At 54.9% G+C, this 17,842-nt stretch overlaps 1 protein-coding gene across 5 annotated transcripts in view; it reads left to right on the top strand.

Annotated features, from left to right (window-relative positions):
* The window catches only part of USP20 (ubiquitin specific peptidase 20), a 48,470-nt gene that overhangs the window by 16,072 nt on the left and 14,556 nt on the right, over window positions 1-17,842 (top strand). For all 5 annotated transcript variants that reach the window (XM_060013981.1, XM_060013985.1, XM_060013983.1 and 2 more), the window contains 12 exons: window positions 1,245-1,341; window positions 6,020-6,073; window positions 7,755-7,817; window positions 8,142-8,273; window positions 9,453-9,549; window positions 9,913-9,982; window positions 11,408-11,521; window positions 12,881-12,959; window positions 15,445-15,892; window positions 16,269-16,409; window positions 16,745-16,860; window positions 17,120-17,292. In XM_060013981.1, coding sequence (XP_059869964.1) covers window positions 1,261-1,341; window positions 6,020-6,073; window positions 7,755-7,817; window positions 8,142-8,273; window positions 9,453-9,549; window positions 9,913-9,982; window positions 11,408-11,521; window positions 12,881-12,959; window positions 15,445-15,892; window positions 16,269-16,409; window positions 16,745-16,860; window positions 17,120-17,292 — 1,568 coding nt within the window. In that variant the 5' untranslated portion in view covers window positions 1,245-1,260. The remainder of the gene's footprint in view (window positions 1-1,244; window positions 1,342-6,019; window positions 6,074-7,754; window positions 7,818-8,141; window positions 8,274-9,452; window positions 9,550-9,912; window positions 9,983-11,407; window positions 11,522-12,880; window positions 12,960-15,444; window positions 15,893-16,268; window positions 16,410-16,744; window positions 16,861-17,119; window positions 17,293-17,842) is intronic.

The raw sequence follows: 17,842 nt of genomic DNA, 5'->3' as shown, positions 1-17,842 counted from the left end.
TTTTTCAAAACAGAAATAGCTTTTTTCCTTCTGATTTAAAAAAAGAGAGAAATTATACACAGAAGAGTGTCAGGAAGGAAGTTTGCCACAGTATCATCAGCAATTTTACTTTATACTTTGTACTTTTTTTTTTAACATCATCTGAGTTTTGTTTTTATAATAAGCATGTACCATTGTAAAAAAACAACAAAGCTATTGTGAAATCTGTCACCCAGATACCCCACCACGTGGTTCTTTAGTGAACATCTCTCAGGCCTCTTCCTGGGTTGGTTTGCCCGCCCTTCTCTCTGATTTGCTCCTTCTCAGGAAACATTTTCTGGAGGAGCTGCTGCTCTGATGGCCTCCTCTAGTATCATGGTGTTGAAGGATTTTTCTCTAAGTGGGGTTTCTCATAGGAAGTGAGATAAGTGGCCTGTGGGGCACCTGGCTTCTCAGAAGCTCTTGAGAAGAGTGGTCTTGCTTGCTTAGAGAAGACTGAGGTCAACATCTGCTTCTTGCCTTTCTCCTTGGTTTTGAGATCCAGCCTCTCCACCCAGCCCTCTGCTGCCGCCTTGGGTAGAGTAGTCTCCCAGTCATGGGTCTGGTCTCTTTTAATAAAAGTACCACGGTTTTAGATTCCTTGACATGCAGCTTCCCCAGTGTAGGCAGGACCCTTGCATCTTCCCTGTGGACACTTTTTTTTTTTTTTGTGGTACGCGGGCCTCTCACCGTTGTGGCCTCTCCCGCTGCGGAACACAGGCTCCAGACGCGCAGGCTCGGCGGCCATGGCTCACGGGCCCAGCCGCTCCGCGGCATGTGGGATCTTCCCGGACCGGGGCACGAACCCGCGTCCCCTGCATTGGCAGGCGGACTCTCAACCACTGCGCCACCAGGGAAGCCCCGGAAGACACTTTTAATCATCACACCCAGCACTTGAATCCTAATCATCATCCCAGCACCTGCTTTCCCTGTGTCAGCCCTGTGTCAGCCCTGTGCCAGGCCTGTGCCAGCCCTGTGCCAGGCGTTTGACGTGTATTATCTTCATGAGTCCTCTGAGCAACCCATCAGGGTGGGTGTTATCTCCCTCCCCAGTTCTCAGGCAAGGAGGGTGAGGCTCAGAGAAGTTAAGTAGCTTCCCTGGGTCGCCAGCTGGTATGTGGCAGCGCTGGGACTGCAGACCAAAGTGTGCTCTTCACCGCGAGCCTCCCCTGCCTCTGGCCAGCAGCGGCTGCCATTAACCCAGGATTCCTTGTGTTTTCTTGTAGGTAAGCCCAGGCCAGCATGGGGGACTCCAGGGACCTTTGCCCTCATCTTGACTCTATAGGAGAGGTGACCAAAGAGGACTTGGTGCTCAAATCCAAGGTAAAGGGTCAGATCTTACGGGACTGAGGCCCACAGCCAGGGCCACCACATTCCTGGGGTACAAACATTTCTGAAGCAGCGGAAGAACTGGCCCCTGACAGTCTCTGTCTGGCCTTTTCTGTAAATGGAAAAGCTGGCGACTGTTTAGGAGGCCTTCTGGGGTCTGTGTCCTAACAGCCATTAGTTACCATGTAGACCAATCCACGTGGGAACACTGATGCTCTGTCCATTAGTGGTTGGAGCAGGTGCAAGGCAGGGAATGAGTCAGACTCTGAGAGTCCACGGGCATTTTTGCACACGTGACCTGTGAAGGGCCCAGGGAGCCTCAAAGAGAGAAGGTGGGCCACTTTGAATAGGGAAGATGTGCTGTCTGTTTGTTAAGTTAAATTTTTTTAAATAGGTAACATGTGGTTCAAAAATGAAACAATGTAAGAAGAAAAGTGTCAGGAAGTACCCTCCCCCACACCTGCCCTGTGCCCATCTTCTCCATTCCACCCTCATGTAACCAGGGACATTAGTTGCTTTTGTATCTTTTCAGAGTTCCTTTATGGGAATACTTCTTTTCCATTTTCCCCTTTATTACATAAAAGGTAGTGTACCGTAGCTATTTTTGTAACGTACCTTATTCACAGGGCAGTATATCTTGGAGCTCTTTGGCCTCGGCACATAGATCTCATGGTTTATCTTGAAGTTGCATCATATTCGTTGTGTGGACTCCATAGCTGATCCTCTGTGGGTGGACATCTGGGCCCTTTGCAGCCTTCTGCCAATACAGTGTCGTTGTGTTCAGGGGAAGAGCCATGTGTAGGGGTCATTCCCAGAAGTGGGAGTGGGTCAGATTCCTAGACATATTTCCTTGTCTTCTTTCCAGACACCTAATGCTGGTCGTTCAGCCTCCCTGCACCAGCAGGTTCTGGGTGGCTTTTGGCCTGAGCTGGTTTAGTCTGGGCCCACATGAGGGCGCGATTCTTCAAAGTACTCATGGCTTCTTTCGAAGTAGTTTCACTGGCTGTTACTGAACCAAGTTTGTTTGCCCAGCATGCATCAAGCCAAACACTGAGACACCGAGGTTTGCAGCAGAGAAAGGATTTTTTCACAAGGCAGCCAAGCGAGGAGACGAGAGAACAAGTCTCAGGTCCACCTCCCCAAAGGCGAGGGGCTTGGGGTATTTATGGGTTAAAGAAGCAGGGTGGTCTTAGGCGTGGGGAAAGGAGGTAATCGGTGTTCTGCGCAGGTGTATCTGAGTTACATCCTTCTTCCTGGGATGTGTGTTCAAAAATGGAGGCGCCTAGCATGATCTGAGGGTGGAGTTTTTGGCCCTCTGATGACAAAAGGTCATTCATCAGACACCTCTGTAGGCCCAGTTTTAGGGTCAGTGGTCCCAACCAGTCTAAGCCAGCTCAAACTGGACAAGAGCTGACACCAAGTTTCTGAAAAACAGCTTAAGCCCCTATTCCTATAGTGACCCATACATCAGAGCTGTTAGAGCTGTTATCTACAGGGGTTGTTAAGGAGTCTTATGATATATAGGCTACACGAAGCTTGGAGGGTATGCAATTTGAGAATAATTAAGACAAGCTTGCTCGGTGAAGGCAGGCTCAAAGCAGAGGGGCTTTTTAAGGAGCTGTTTCCTTAGCTGCTATTCCTGTAAGACAAGTTCAATTTCTGTTAATCACCAATTTCTGTTAACCCTAAGGGGCACGGTTTCAGTGTGGTCAGGAGGAGGGGCAGAGCGAGGCTCTGGTGCATTCGCACGGTCTAATGCTGGGTCTCTTCCTGAGTCTGCACAAAGGAATAAGTGAGACAAACTGAGAGGATTTCTCAGGGAATCTGAGAGCAGGGAGGAGATAAACGAGGTGGGAAGAAGGAGGCAGAACGTGGAAAGACTGGGCTGGGACGTGGCAGCCTTTTGGAAATCTACAAAATGAAACCAATATTGTTTTAAAATACGCAGAAGGGGCTTCCCTGGTGGCACAGTGGTTAAGAATCCGCCCGCCAACGCAGGGGACACAGGTTCGAGCCCTGATCCGGGAAGATCCCACGTGCCGCAGAGCAACTAAGCCCATGTGCCACAACTACTGACCCTGTGCTCTAGAGCCCGCGAGCCACAACTGCTGAGCCCACATGCCACAACTACTGAAGCCTGCATGCCCAACGCAGCCATAAATAAATAAATAATAAACAAACAAATAAATAAAATTTATAAAATAAAACAAAATACCCAGGAGGGACAAGGATTGAACAGGTAGCTCAAAATGGAGGAAACGCAAATGGCTGAGAAACTCTTGAAAAAACATGCCTGACTTCCCTGATGGTTAAGGATTTTGCCAGAGAAAGCAACATGACACCATCTTCAGATGGGCAAAGCAGAAGCTGCTCTCACTCAGAGCTGACAAAGGGAGGGAGGTAGACCAGGCGTGGTAGTGGGGGTAGGCATTACTGTGACTTTAGGGGTGCAATGCCACCTCTGGGAGTTTATCTAGTAGAAGTGTAGTAACAGTTACAAATACAGCAGTATTTATTGAGCATTATTTGTAAAAGGAAAATACTGGTGGCAGTCTGCATATTCATCAAGAAGGGAATGGGGCTTCCCTGGTGGCGCAGTGGTTGGGAGTCTGCCTGCCGATGCAGGGGACACGGGTTCGTGCCCCGGTCCGGGAAGATCCCACATGCCACGGAGCGGCGGCGCCTGTGAGCCATGGCCGCTGAGCCTGCGCGTCCGGAGCCTGTTGCTCCGCAACGGGAGAGGCCACGACAGTGAGAGGCCCGTGTACCGCAAAAAAAAAAAAAAAAAAAAAAGGGAATGAGTGAACAGATTGTGGTGTCTGTGCCCACAGTGTGTGCCACCATGCACTTACTGCAAAGAATGAGACGTGGTCTCTGTGTACAGACTAGAAGGATGACCACAAATAGGTGACAAAAGCCTGTTACCGAAAAATTTGTATAGAGTATGATCTTATTTTTACTAGAAATCACCCCCCATCTATGCATATATGTTTATATAAGAAGAAGATATGGAGGGATATACTTCAAATTATTACAGCATATATGTATTGCATATAATATACTACACGTTATATACAGAATATATGTACTGCATATAATATACTACACGTTATATACAGTGTATGTGTATCATTTAAATTGTTAAACATACAATACTTTTATCATTCAAATGACTGACATGAAAAAAAAAACTTGGGAAGATGGGAGTGAACTGTGAAATCAGAAAATCACAAAAGAGATGACAGATTTGGAAAGGTCAAGAGCTGTGACTTTGAGTCCACTAAGCAGACTGATCTCTAGCCAGCCGTAGCATCCTTAGCAAGAGACCCTAAATCACAGGTTGCAAACCTCTGCCCTGTTGTATGGGATGAGCTGTGTCACCTCCACCCTAGTGAGAGTCCCACATTCAGGCTCTTTACAAACAGCCAAAATCTGGGCTTAGTGAGACGAAGAAGTTCCCATGGAGGCCTGGGGGTCGACGTGGTCACCCTTGGGAGGAAACTGGGAAGTTTGATGACCGCGGCTCCTCAGCTTCCGCTTCCGACTCTGCTCTGTAGGGTCATGACCTCTCTGAGCCTCAGTTTCTCATCTTATGAAGGGGATCTTGATGGGACCTGCTGCACAGACTGTGGTGGGGATTACATGAGCAAGGTGTAAAAAACTTAGCTGGTTGCTTGGACTGTTGTGATCCGTCACCAGAGGTCAGCTCTCACTCTGATGAAGTACTCTGTAACTGCTACCAGCGCTTAGAGTTCATCTCACAACTGGCAGAGACACGCTGAGTATTGTGGAGGCTCAGTTGGGAATTGCGGTTCTAGGCAGGCACAGACAAAATTACTTAGGACAGTTTAAATTATAACAAAGAGACCCTGAGATACGGTGGCTTAAATGAGATAGAAGTTTACTTTTCTCTCACTGAACAGTCCAGACGTAGGTAGCACTGGTAGAGTGGCTCTGCCATTCTCAACACATGGCTTTCATCTCCAGGTCCAAAGTGGTTGCTTCACTTCCTGCCATCACATCTGCATTCCAGCCAATGGAAAAAGGAGAAAGAGCAAGGGTTATGCAAAACTCAGAAGTGGCACATGTCGCTTTTTGCTGTCCTACTGTTGACTAGAACAGAGCCCCATGATCCCGGCGGGGGCTGGGACACATAGTCTGCAGCTGGCTGGCCATGTGCTCAGCCTGAATTCATGGATTCTTTTATTCAAGCAGGGAGGAGAGAGATTGGTAGACAAGAAGCAGGCTTTGTCATCCAGACCACCAGAAACCTAGGTGTTTTCTGTGGTCAACAAATATATTATCTCCTGATTTGTACCAGGCTGTCTGTGAAGTCGCAGGGGTAGGTAAAACAGACCATCCTTTCGTGGAGCCCATAGCCGAGGTGGGGGGAAAGGCTTAAATAAATAAATGCGACGCAGGAAGAGTAGAAGGTGTGTTGAGGGAGCATATTATGGCGTCAGTTTACTTAGGCTTTAAATGATTGTATTGAAAATGTTTTTACAGGCACATGATAAAACAAAATTCAAACATTAAAATTTAAAGGGCCCCTGTGGGCCAGCGAGGGCCTTTCTGAGGCAAAGCCTCTAAGCTGAGACCTTCAGGTGCGTCCGTCAGTGCACATCCAACAGGCCGCTCACACCCTTCTCCTCTCTCTCCTCACCTCACACAGGGCACCTGTCAGTCATGCGGTGTTTCCGGACCCAACCTGTGGGCCTGTCTCCAGGTATAGTATCCTTGCAGATGTCTGGGGTGGGGAGCTGGGTCCAGACTCTGGGGTGGGAACATCCGTCCCCCATGGGCACGGCTGGGAACCTTGGGCAGGGACACAGGGCATGGATGTCTCGGGTGTGGTGCCCAAGCCCAAGCCAAGAGGGCCCCAGAGTGTGTGAGCCCCCGGCCTGGCTGCGCTGGCAGCCATTAAAGATGCCAAGAGGAGAAAGCAAGTTGGAGAAGACTCTGGACTGAATGATCCCATCAGCATTAAAGGCAAAGTTCTGTCCTTGTGTGCGTGTGTGCGCGCGCGTGTGTGTGTGTGTGTGTGAGAGAGAGAGAGAGAGAGAGAGAGAGAGAGAGAGAGAGATGCTGTAGCATCTTGGCTCTGAGCCCTGGCCCAGGCCTTTGTTTCCCCGTCTGTAAAGTAGAGGCCACAACACTGATAACTGCCCCCTCCTTGCAGACCCACCTTACGGTAGAATTTGAAGAGATGATGCCTGTGATGGTCTTAACAGGGTGTGTGGCCGGTAGACAGTGTCCAGGAAAATCTGGTCATGATTATTACTGCTTACCAAAAAGAGTAACGGTAGATGTATCAACACCTGACAGTTTTCTCTGGGGGGTAGAATTATGGGTAATTCATTTTTCTTTGTAACTTTGTAGTGTTTTCCAATTTTTCTACAAGTATGTATTGCATTTTATAGTCATACTGAAAATGGCTGTTCCTTAAAATTTCTTTGAAAACAAATACAAGGAGGAACAAAAAAGCCCACAGGGGTGGAAATACCATAGTTCAAGTCTGTCTTTTCAGAAGACTTAGGACCCCCCACGGGGCTTTGGCCTCCTCCTTTGGGACCTATTGCTCAGTGTAAAACACACTGCAAGACACCGTCTGGGCCCCCAGGGGACAGCAAGAAGTGCGAGGCGTGGTCTTACCTCCTGGGAGCCCACAGGCCCCCCAGAGAGATAGAGACGGACCTGATGCAGAAATTGGCACATCCTTTATGATGCAGCCCAAAGGTCGTTTCCTTGAAAGGTCCTCACCAGCCTGTGCAGTGTTGACCACAGCTGGAAATGACACCAAAGCACTCCTACGGAGAAGCAGGCCGATCGCTGGGGCAGAGGCCCGCAGAGGAGAGACACTTGAGCTGGACCTTGGGCGCTGGGTGGATTTGGGAGAGGAGAGCACAAGGCCAGAGGCAGGTCACCGGGGACACTGAGGGGCATGGGGTCCGCACCGGGCCCCATCCGCCTCTGCCCGATTCAGTGTTCCCCGTTAGAAAGTGGCCGTGAGGCCCAGTCTCCCCACCCAAAGTGTGAGTCCCGATAACTGGCCCCTCAGGAGGTGGGGTTTCGGTGAAAAAGGGACGAGTGGAGGGGGAGAGGGTCTGGGCGCCAAGCAGCCGGGCCTCAGCTTTGCCCAGATCTGGCTGCGAGCCTGCCTGCCTTCTTGCAGGAGAGCAGCAGCGGGGCACACTGCCCGTCTCGCTCAGAGGCGGGGGCGGCTGTGTGGTGGCCATCGCTGCCCAGCGCGGACCCTGGCTGTGCAAACCTGTGTTCCTGCAGGGCGGCAGGGCCTCAGTGCCTGCGGATCCTGCTGGGTGGAGACGGGCACTGGCTCGCTGTGCTGGCAGCATCCTCTTAGCCGCCCCATCCTTCCGCGCTCCTTTCCTCTCCTCCCCCCTCCCCAGGTCGCCTGCTCCTACGTCGGCTGCGGAGAATCCTTTGCTGACCACAGCACCATCCATGCGCAGGTGAGCGTGGTGGCCGGGAGCATGCGCGCTGCGGTCCGACAGCCCAGAGTTCAAAGCCCAGCTTCGCCGCCCCCAGCGCCATCTACCGCTCTGGGCGTCAGTGGTTATATGTGTAAAATGGGAAGAATCACGGCGAAGAAGCAAGAGAGAATGCCGCTGCAGCCCCTGGCGCTCCTGGCCTGCGGGGGGAGCGGATCCTGAGCTTCTAGGCCTCTGACCCGATGGGGCTTTTTCCTGAGGCCGGAGAGCTCACGCAGCCCTGAGGCAGGCCTGGGGCACCCATTAGGCCACTGTATCCTTCTGATTTTGCACCTTGCCCTCTAGGCCAAAAAGCACAACCTGACAGTGAACCTGACCACGTTCCGGGTGTGGTGCTACGCCTGTGAGAAGGAGGTGTTCCTGGAGCCTCGGCTGGCGGCCCAGCCGCCAGGCCCCTCACCCAAGTTCTCAGAGCAGGTGAGCGGGTGCGGGCGCCAGCCGAGGAGACGCCCAGGAGGGCAGGGCGGTGGGTCCCCGACGGCGTCTGTTCCTGCTCAGCATTGCCAGCTGGCTTTGAGGAGCTCGTGTCAGCGAACGCCCGCTGAGCCCCAGCCCTGTGTCAGGGCCCGGCAACACGGAGGTGCCTGGAACGAGGGCGGCCCTCCCGCAGGGAGTTTGTAGGCCTCGGGTGAGTCCAGGGCCGTGGGGCGGGGCACACCCTCCGTGGCCTGTGGAGAGCCCCAGGTGATGGTCCTGCACCCACCTCTCTGGGGGAAACGCCCGGAAACCTCCCGCCCCCCAACCAGGCAAGGCACACGCAGGGCGCCGAGCAGCCCTTAAAGGAGGCAGGCAGGTGAGCCCAGCCTGGAGCTGGCCTCAGGGAGCAGTCAGAGAGCTGGCCCTGGAGCCCCGGGAGGCCAGGCGCGTGTGCGTGTGTGCGTGTGCGTGTGTAGGCCAGGCGTGTGTGTGTGTGTGTAGACCAGGCATGTCTCTGTGTGTGCATGCATGTGTGTGTGTGTGTGTGGGGGGGCTAGGCGTGTCTGCGTGCGTGTGTATATAGGCCAGGCATGTCTTTGTGTGTGCATGCATGTGTGTGTGTGTGTGGAGGCCAGGCGTGTCTGCGTGCGTGTGTGTGTGCGTGCAGTGCTGTCTTCTCCACGTTGGACAGCGACCATCACATAATGGGTGCTTGATGAGTGTATATAGAATACGTTTGTGGACGTGGTAGATATTTACGATTTTTTACAGAAAAGGCTGAAGAAGTAGATACAAACCCTGTTGTGAGGGTGCGTGTGTATTAACAGTTAAAACGCTACGTAAATAAGGTAGACTGTCAACAGCGGTCGTCTCAGGGAAGTTGGATGGCCTGTTGTTTTTTCTGTGTTTCTGTTTTTCCCCAAATTTATATAAATAAATTAAACTATTACTACTCATTATTGTAAGTAAAACACAAGTCACGGAGTTCCCAGGGCAAGGCCACCAATGCCCTCTCCTTCCACGGCGTCCTCTGCTCAGATGGGCTGGCTCAGTGCAGGCTGGGGGCCTGGGCTTCTCCCCCTACCCTGAACCCCAGCAGGGGAGGCACACGGGCCCCTGACCCCAACCCCTCTCCCTCCTCAGCCCCCTAGTTTTCCTCACTCTGGTTCTCGAACACAGGACTCTGCGCCACCCTCCCACCCTCTGAAAGCTGTCCCCATTGCTGTGGCTGACGAAGGAGAGTCCGAGTCGGAGGACGATGACCTCAAACCGCGAGGTAACGGCCCCACGCGCTGCGCTGCCTGGGCAGGGCGGGGTGGCCTGTGGGGCATGAGGGCTTCCCTGGGGCGCCAGCCGCCGCCCTCAGCCCTGTACAGCCATGTATCCCTGGACGGGCCGGCCCGTCTGCACCCAGGCCACTGCCCCTGCTCGGTGCTGACGGTGGGCTGGGCTGGGTGGACGGCGGAGGGGTCCGTAGGTTCCGTACACTGCGGTAACCAGAGCTGCTGGGAGTGGGACCACGTCAGCAGACTCAGCAGGTTTCCGGGGTGGGTCCTGGGGACTCAGAACCATCCTCTATGGGTTCCTGCCGTGTCGAGATGCTCACCTTCCCCTTCCTCTGTGTGCGCTGGTCTCCCAGGCCTCACGGGCATGAAGAACCTTGGCAACTCCTGCTACATGAACGCGGCCCTGCAGGCCCTGTCCAATTGGTAGGTTGCGCCTCATCTGGGAGTTGGGGCCCCCAGGCCGGGTTCTGTGTTGCCCACAGAAGCCTGTGTGTGGATACACATCAAAGTGCCCCAAGCCACACATGCCCTCTGACCCAGCAATCCCTCCTGTTGGAATTGATCCTAAGGAGGTACCCTGAGATGTTGAGAAAGCTGTCTGTGCAGTGAGGTTCAGCATTCTGCCGTTTACTGGAAACAACTTAAAGGTCGATAAAATCGTAAATTTATTGTAGGGCAGCCTTACAGTGAGTTCAGGAAAAAATGGTGCAGGACAATGTTTATTAAAAAGAGGAGGAGTTCAGAATATGCTAAGTAGGAAAAAGGAGGTTATAAACCTTTGTTTGGTGCAATCCCATTTTGGAGAGAAAATATTATTTTCCATCTAGGATAGGGTGTCCACTCCCTGAGGCTGGGACATCTCCTATTCCTGGCACTCAGGGTCTCCCACCTAGCAGGGGTTCAATGTGTGTGTGTGTGTGTGTGTGTGTGTGTGTGTGTGTGTGTGTGTATGTACGTGTGAGAGAGAAGGAGGGAGGGATGGGGGATACGCATACATAGAAAAGTCTAGAAGGACATGCCCCCAGATCTACAGAGTAGCTATCCTCACGTAGTAGGATTAAGGTCAGTTATTATTGTTTGCTTAGTATTTTTAAGTTTTTCTACAGTAAATGAGTATTTCTTATGTAATAAGATAACAAAAACAAAGAAAAGGGGAGTGGGGGAGATGCTTTTGGGCTCAGGAAGGTTTCCAGGAAGGGGCTGACGGGAGGACAGGCAGTGGTTCCTCTCGTTCACACAACAGTCTTTAAAGAAAGACCCTATTTCCAAACACAATCACATTCTAAGGTACGGGGGTTAGGACTTCAGTGTATGAATTTCTTTTTGTTTTTAATTTTTTTTTTATTTATTTTTGGCTGCTTTGGGGTCTTCGTGGCTGCATGCGGGCTTTCTCTAGTTGCAGTGAGCGGGGGCCGCTCTTGGTTGTGGTGCGCGGGCTCCTCATTGCGGTGGCCTCTCGTTGTGGAGCACGGGCTCTAGGCGCGTGGGCTTCAGGAGTTGTGGCACGTGGGCTCTAGAGCGCAGGCTCGGTAGTTGTGGTGCACGGGCTTAGTTGCTCCACGGCATGTGGGATCTTCCCTCACCAGGGCTCGAACCCATCTCCCCTGCATTGGCAGGCGGATTCTCAACCACTGCGCCATCAGGAAGCCCTCAGTGTATGAATTTGGGGGGATACAATTCAGCCCACAATAGGTGGTGTCCTTCAATGCCTTCTGCGGGCATTTCTGGCTCCAGGGGCCACAGTGCATCCCACATAAGATGCTTTTGCTTCTCCACCCGGCTCTTTGTAAACAATGCCACGCTACCCTTCTTTTCTCTTCTGACCTGGCTCCCTGCCCCGTCCCCCAGCCCCCCACTGACGCAGTTCTTCTTGGAGTGTGGAGGCCTGGTGCGTACAGACAAGAAGCCAGCCCTGTGCAAAAGTTACCAGAAGCTGGTCTCTGAGGTCTGGCACCGGAAACGGTGAGTTGACCACGTCCCTAACCTGGGGCAGGGGTGTGGGGGTGGGTTTTCTGTCGGCCCCTTGAGAGAGCACTTCCTGTGCCTTCAGCCTCTCACCATCACTTGCTGTGTTTTACCCTGTGCAATGCTTACATCGGCCCTTCGAGCTGTAGGTCATAGCCAACTCTGTTTCACAAATTGGGGAACTGAGGTTCAGAAGATTTAAGGATCTCGCTCAAGATAGCACGTCTTGTGAAAGGTGGAGCTAGAATTTGAGCCTGGTGCGGATTGAAGATGGCAGCATTTTGCAGCGTGTGTGCTGAGGTCCAGAGTTGTGTGGTGACCACTCCTAGGTCTCAGCCACATCTGTACATGTAGGAAAGGATTTCAGAAGTGGCTGGCACTGACGTTCAGGGGCTTTAGCTCAGTGAAAAAGGACTTTAAAGACCAGAAGCCTGGGTTAGATCTGTTTCTCCAGGAAAAGTTAAAATTGGGACTAATTTCAAGTGAGTGCTGGGAATTCCCTGGCAGTCCAGTGGTTAGGACTTTCACTGCTGTGATCCGGGTTCAATCCCTGGTCGGGGAACTAAGATCCTGCAAGCTGCGTGGTGCGGCCAAAAAAACCCAAAACAAAACAAAACAACAACAAAACAAACTGTGAGTGCATAGAAACATGTTAAGTGTAAAAGCAGATTATTAAACAGTGTGATGCAGCATAATTCCAATTTTAAGAAGCCACATTTAAGTGTTTACCTGCATGTAATTTTGTATATGCATCTGTATTTTCATGGAAAAATCTGGAAATCTTAATGGTAGTTATCTCTGGGTGGGGCTGTTAGTGTTGATGATTCTTTGTTGTACTTTTCTGAGATTTTCTGTTTTTCAATCATGCACATGTATTTTTTTTTTAAAGCAGCTGTCATTTTTATTTATTTTTATTTATTTATTTAGCCACGCCACGCCACGTGCGGGATCTTAGTTCCCCGACCAGGGTTTAGACCCACGCGCCCTGCAGTGGAAGCGCACAGTCTTAACCACTGGACCACCAGGGAAGTCCCCATGTATTACTTTTGAAATCAGAAAACCACGATAAATATTTTATAATGAGAACAGTTTTAGGGTAGCTTGTCGTGGGCTGGTGGGACACGATGCCCTCCCAGTCAGGAGCCTTCTGCCTCACTGAACCATGACTTGACGTTTTCCTTCTTGACCTTAGAGATGTGCAAACCTGCTGGGGCTGCCGGCCGGGTTAGCACCTCCCAAAGTTGTAGTAAACGCATCCCTGAGTCTGATCTGGCTGTACTGGCTGCCTGGCTGCCCTCATGGGCTTGAGCAGCTCAGAGCAGGCCACCTGTACTAACGGGTCTGGTCTTCCTACAGCCCCAGCTACGTGGTTCCCACCAGCCTGTCCCATGGGATCAAGTTGGTCAACCCGATGTTCCGAGGCTATGCCCAGCAGGTAGGCCGTCCGGCCCCCCGGGGGACACACCCAGGGCTGTAACTTACCAGGCCTGGCTTTGAAGCCAAGACCAGTGTGGAAATCGGCAGCAGCAGCTCTGCTTTGCCAGGCAGGGCTCCTGGATCAGACCTGCTGCCTGAGCCCTTCACCTGTGTGGGGACGTGGGGGCCTCCCGGCAACCTGGTGTTCTCCCCACTCAACAGACGGGGAGGCTGAGGCTCAGCGGCCAAGTCCTCACCCACTTACCACGTGCCAGTTACACAGCTGGTACGTGGCAGAGGGGAAAGTTGACCTCGGACAGCCTTATCTCCAGGCGTGTGGCACCTCAGCACTCACCCAAATCGGCACGTGGCCTCTTGTTCCCCAAGTCGCAGGCAGAATTGCACTTTTATTAAAGTAAACATCTTGATGACAAGTTTTTGTAAATCTAGAGAACCCCTCTGAACCCAGTGATATCTTTCTATGCCGTAAAATCATGGGCCCAAGATGAAGCAGAATGCAGCCACACGCCTCCCCCTGCCCCAGGCGAATGGTCAAGTGGTCCAAGTCCTGCCCCAGAGTGGGGTTTCGCTGCTGGCCTGAACCTGTTTGCACTGCCGATGCTGTTGCCTGCGTGGGGGGCCCAGGAACAGAGCAGCGGTCACTGAGGGATGCCCTTGGCCCCCCTCCTTCGGCCCCCACTCTCCCCAGGGTGAGGGCTGCTGGGCCTTTCTCTGCTCACACCCTCAGTTGGTTGAACACTTGGCCTCTGCCTGAGAAGCCCAGCGTTGCCTCCACACCGCCCTTTCTGGGGGGTGATAATACCCACGGTGATCAGAATCCACCATGCACCATTTATTAAGTGGTCACTACCTGCCACATAAGGTCAGCCCTGTTTCTACTCACAGAGCTCTCATGAAGTGGGCCCCGTCATCACCTTCACCTTATAGGTAAGGAGCTGAGGCTCAGAGAGGTTCTACAAGTGGCTCAGGTCACACAGCGCACAGCGGCAGGGACGGGATTTAGGCTTACCTGAGCCGTCCCTCACCGCAGCGCTGCCCTCCCTGTACAAGGACCCCTGCTGGCCCTCAGGCTCTCGGTGAGGACACCAGGGAGGAGGGCTGCTCGGCTGCCCTCCCTGTACAAGGACCCCTGCTGGCCCTCAGGCTCTCGGTGAGGACACCGGGGAGCAGGGCTGCTCGGCTGCTGCCCAACATCCACTTGACCCCAAAGCATCCCTTTCTGTGGATCTTGGACGTAGCACAGGGGACGTGTCTGAGTCTGAAACATACAGGTAGCTGTAGGCCTCTCTTAATGGCCAGAGGATGCTGTCATGCTTCCACATGGCTTGAGATTTTAGCAATGAACACAGGGTACTTTTGTTAAAAGGAAGAAGCAGAAAGAAAAGTAGATGACGTATTGAGGGCCTGTTTCTTAAAAGGACCTTTCAGTGTCCCTGACACACAGGACGCACGTCTCCTGCCCCCTCCCTGATGCTCGATGGAATCCAACCAGAGCCCTCTCCTCCCTCTGCTAGAACTGAGAAAACCAGCCCTCCCCTCCCTCTGCCCTTCTCTCCATATCGGTGACCTGAGGCTTTGGGTGCTTGGCTGGGTCTGGCTACTGTGTGGTCCCCACCTCGCTGGGCAGGAGTTGGGCTCGGGAGCTGCTTCTGACATCCAGGGCAGGTACCGTGAGGGACAGGACTGGACTTTGAACCCAGTGGCCCCACACAGCACCAAGTGTCCCAAGCTGTCAGAGGCCGGCCACCATCATCTTCTGACCTTTTAAAGCACCTCCTGTGTGCACTGCTCACGGCTGGGCCAGTGGGCAGGCTGGGCCAGAGGCCTTGCTGCCCTGGCCTCCTCCGGGTTATGACGTAGTCACAGTGTAGTCAGAATAACAGCGTCACTGCTGGGATTTGAGACCCGGCCAACCCGAAGATGCACCTTAGTCTGAGTCATGCCCAGGCCTGCGGGAAGCCTGTTCTCCTGCACCAGTCACAATGGCAGGGGAAGGCGTGGGCACGGGGGCTGGTGAAGGACTGGAAGGGCAGAGAGAACCAGAGGCAGGTCAAGGATGCAGGCAGCCTGGCCTGCTGGGTGGCATTGCTCCCTCCCTGTGGAACTCAGCGGAGCGCTCACCTGCAGACGCACTCACAGTGTCACCTTTGTCCTACTCGGGCTCCCTGCCCACCATCACTGTCCCCTCCTTTAGGGAGCAAGGCGACTTTAATGGCTGAACGCAATATGTCCACTCTCTCCCGTGCTGAGTTGGGAGCAGGGCTGCAGGTGATGGAGAGCAGGAGCTGGGTCAGGTGGACCTGGCTCACCACCTCTGCTCTGCCGCTTCACAGCGTGAGGCCTGGGAGGGGTCGGCCAGCCTCTCGAGGCTCAGCGTCCTCCTCAGTAGGAGGGGGCTTAGGACAGTCATGTTGAGGAGGCCACTGTGAAGGGTGCCCGTATGGGCCCCCCAGCATCCGTGTCGACGCCGCCCCTGGTTCCAGGACACCCAAGAGTTCCTGCGCTGCCTGATGGACCAGCTGCACGAGGAGCTCAAGGAGCCCGTGGTGGCCGCGGCGGCAGCGCTGACCGAGGCTCGGGACTCAGACTCGAGCGACACGGATGAGAAGCGGGAGGGCGACCGGAGCCCATCAGAGGACGAGTTCCTGTCCTGCGACTCCAGCAGCGACCGCGGTGAGGGCGACGGGCAGGGGCGCGGCGGGGGCGGCCCCCAGGCTGAGACGGAGCTGCTGGTCGCGGACGAGGCGGGCCGCGCCATCTCTGAGAAGGAGCGCATGAAGGACCGCAAGTTCTCGTGGGGCCAGCAGCGCACCAACTCGGAGCAGGTGGACGAGGACGCCGACGTGGACACTGCCATGGCCGCCCTGAACCAGCAGCCCACGGACACACAGCCGCCGTCACCGCGGTCCACCAGCCCCTGCCGGACACCAGGTACCAGCCAAGCTCCTCGGGGCATCGCGGCCCCGTTTGTCCAGCTCCTGCTGGGGGGCAGAGCACCCACAGCCTGCTCAGCTCCGCCCCACCCTGGGGGGCTCTCCCATGAGACCCGACTTACCGGTGAGAAATCGTCTAAATGATGTGTCCAGACTCACTTGGACTCAGAGCCCGCCTGAGCCCTCCGCTGGGAACGGGAAGGGTGTGGACAGCACGTTCTGCGTGGGGCTGGGGGGCTGGGGTGGGCCCAGGACAGAGGAGGTGTGGTGGGTTCAGGCCTCAGTCCCCTTAGGAGGCGCTGGCAGGTCTTCCTGACCAGGCCCGGGGCTGGCTCGGCTGCCCTGCCCCAGCACGGTCCCCCCTTTGCCCCCAGAGCCGGACAACGAGGCCCACATGCGCAGCGCCTCTCGCCCCTGCAGCCCTGTCCACGTCCACGAGGGCCACACCAAGCTGGCCAGCAGCCCTCCTCGTGCGAGCCCCGTGAGGATGGGGCCGTCCTACGTGCTCAAGAAAGGTTCGGGGGAGCGGGCGGGCAGGGAAGGTGGGCAGGGCATCCCCGCGTGGAGTCGGGGCTGGGGTGGAAGCCGCACCCCTGGCTGCCGGTTTTGGGTTTGGAGCGCTCTTTACCAGGGGCTGGGCTGCCGCACTCCTCACGCAGTGTCTCTGAACCCTCTAACACGGCTGGGACACGAGTGGGGCCCCATCCCACAGACGCTGAGTGAGGCACCGGGAGGTGAAGAGACAGCCGGTCACATGACTCATACAGATTTGACTCCCAAGTCCTAGCACCCACCCCTTGCCCCAGACAGGCCCGTGGGGGCTGGGCCTAGCCCTGTGCTGTGCCCCCAGCCCAGGTACCGAGCTCCGGCAGCCGGCGGCGGAAGGAGCAGCGCTACCGCAGCGTCATCTCAGACATCTTCGACGGCTCCATCCTCAGCCTCGTGCAGTGTCTCACCTGTGACCGGGTGGGCGCCCTGGGGGAGGGGAGGGACGCACCGGGGCCCTCACGCAGCTTGGGGGTTGGGCGCTGGTTCTCTGCCTGCTGCCCCCTGCCTTTCTCTGGGGCTGGGCCCCGGCTGTGGGCCTCCCGTGTCCCGGGCTCGGGAGCAGGCTCTCTGCCCCACGCCTGCCCTCTGGTGGCTGGGGTTTGGGTGCAAACTCTGGTTGGTCTGGGCAGGGCGGAACCCTGGGAAGTGGAGACCCAGGCTGACCTTCGACCCACAGGTGTCCACCACGGTGGAGACATTCCAGGACCTGTCGCTGCCCATTCCTGGCAAGGAGGACCTGGCCAAGCTCCACTCGGCCATCTACCAGAATGTGCCAGCCAAGCCGGGTTCCTGTGGGGACAGCTCCACCGCCCAGGGCTGGCTGGCCTTTATCGTGGAGTATATCCGACGGTACGCCACCTTCCCGCCCGCTGGAGACACAAGACCACCCAGGCCTGGCCTTTCTGGAACTCGCAGGCTGACAGGCGACAGACCTTTAACAGCACAGTACAAGCTTTTGCAGGGCTGAGGCTGGAGTTCGGAAGGGAGCTTGAGGCTGAAGGGGGCTCAGGGGTTTGCCAAGTGGGGTGGGAGTGCTCCTCAGCCGTCCTGGGGTGGCCTGGTTCGGGTGGGCCTCTGGATCAGAAGGCAGGTGACGATGGAGAGTGTGACCAAGTGGCAGCCGGAAAGGGGGGCGGCGGCTGGAGTGCAGGCCTGGCCCTGTGGGGAGCGCCGTGGTGGCCTTCCGGAGTCCCCACTGTGTGCCCCAAGGCCGGCTTTACCTGCCTGATGTCAAGAACCTGTACTCTGCCCAAGACAGGCCAGCGTGGTTGGGGCCCCTTCACAGATAAGGAAGGCGAGACTCAGGGGGAAGTGATGTCGCCCTCCCAAGGACACGGAGCTGCTGGCTGGCGGTCCCAGGCTTCCGGCTCCAGACTTCCGCCCATTCCACCCACTGGGG

This window comes from Delphinus delphis, chromosome 6 (genome assembly GCF_949987515.2).
Source record: "Delphinus delphis chromosome 6, mDelDel1.2, whole genome shotgun sequence".
Lineage (NCBI taxonomy): Eukaryota > Metazoa > Chordata > Mammalia > Artiodactyla > Delphinidae > Delphinus > Delphinus delphis.
This window is presented reverse-complemented; position numbering and strand designations above follow the sequence as displayed.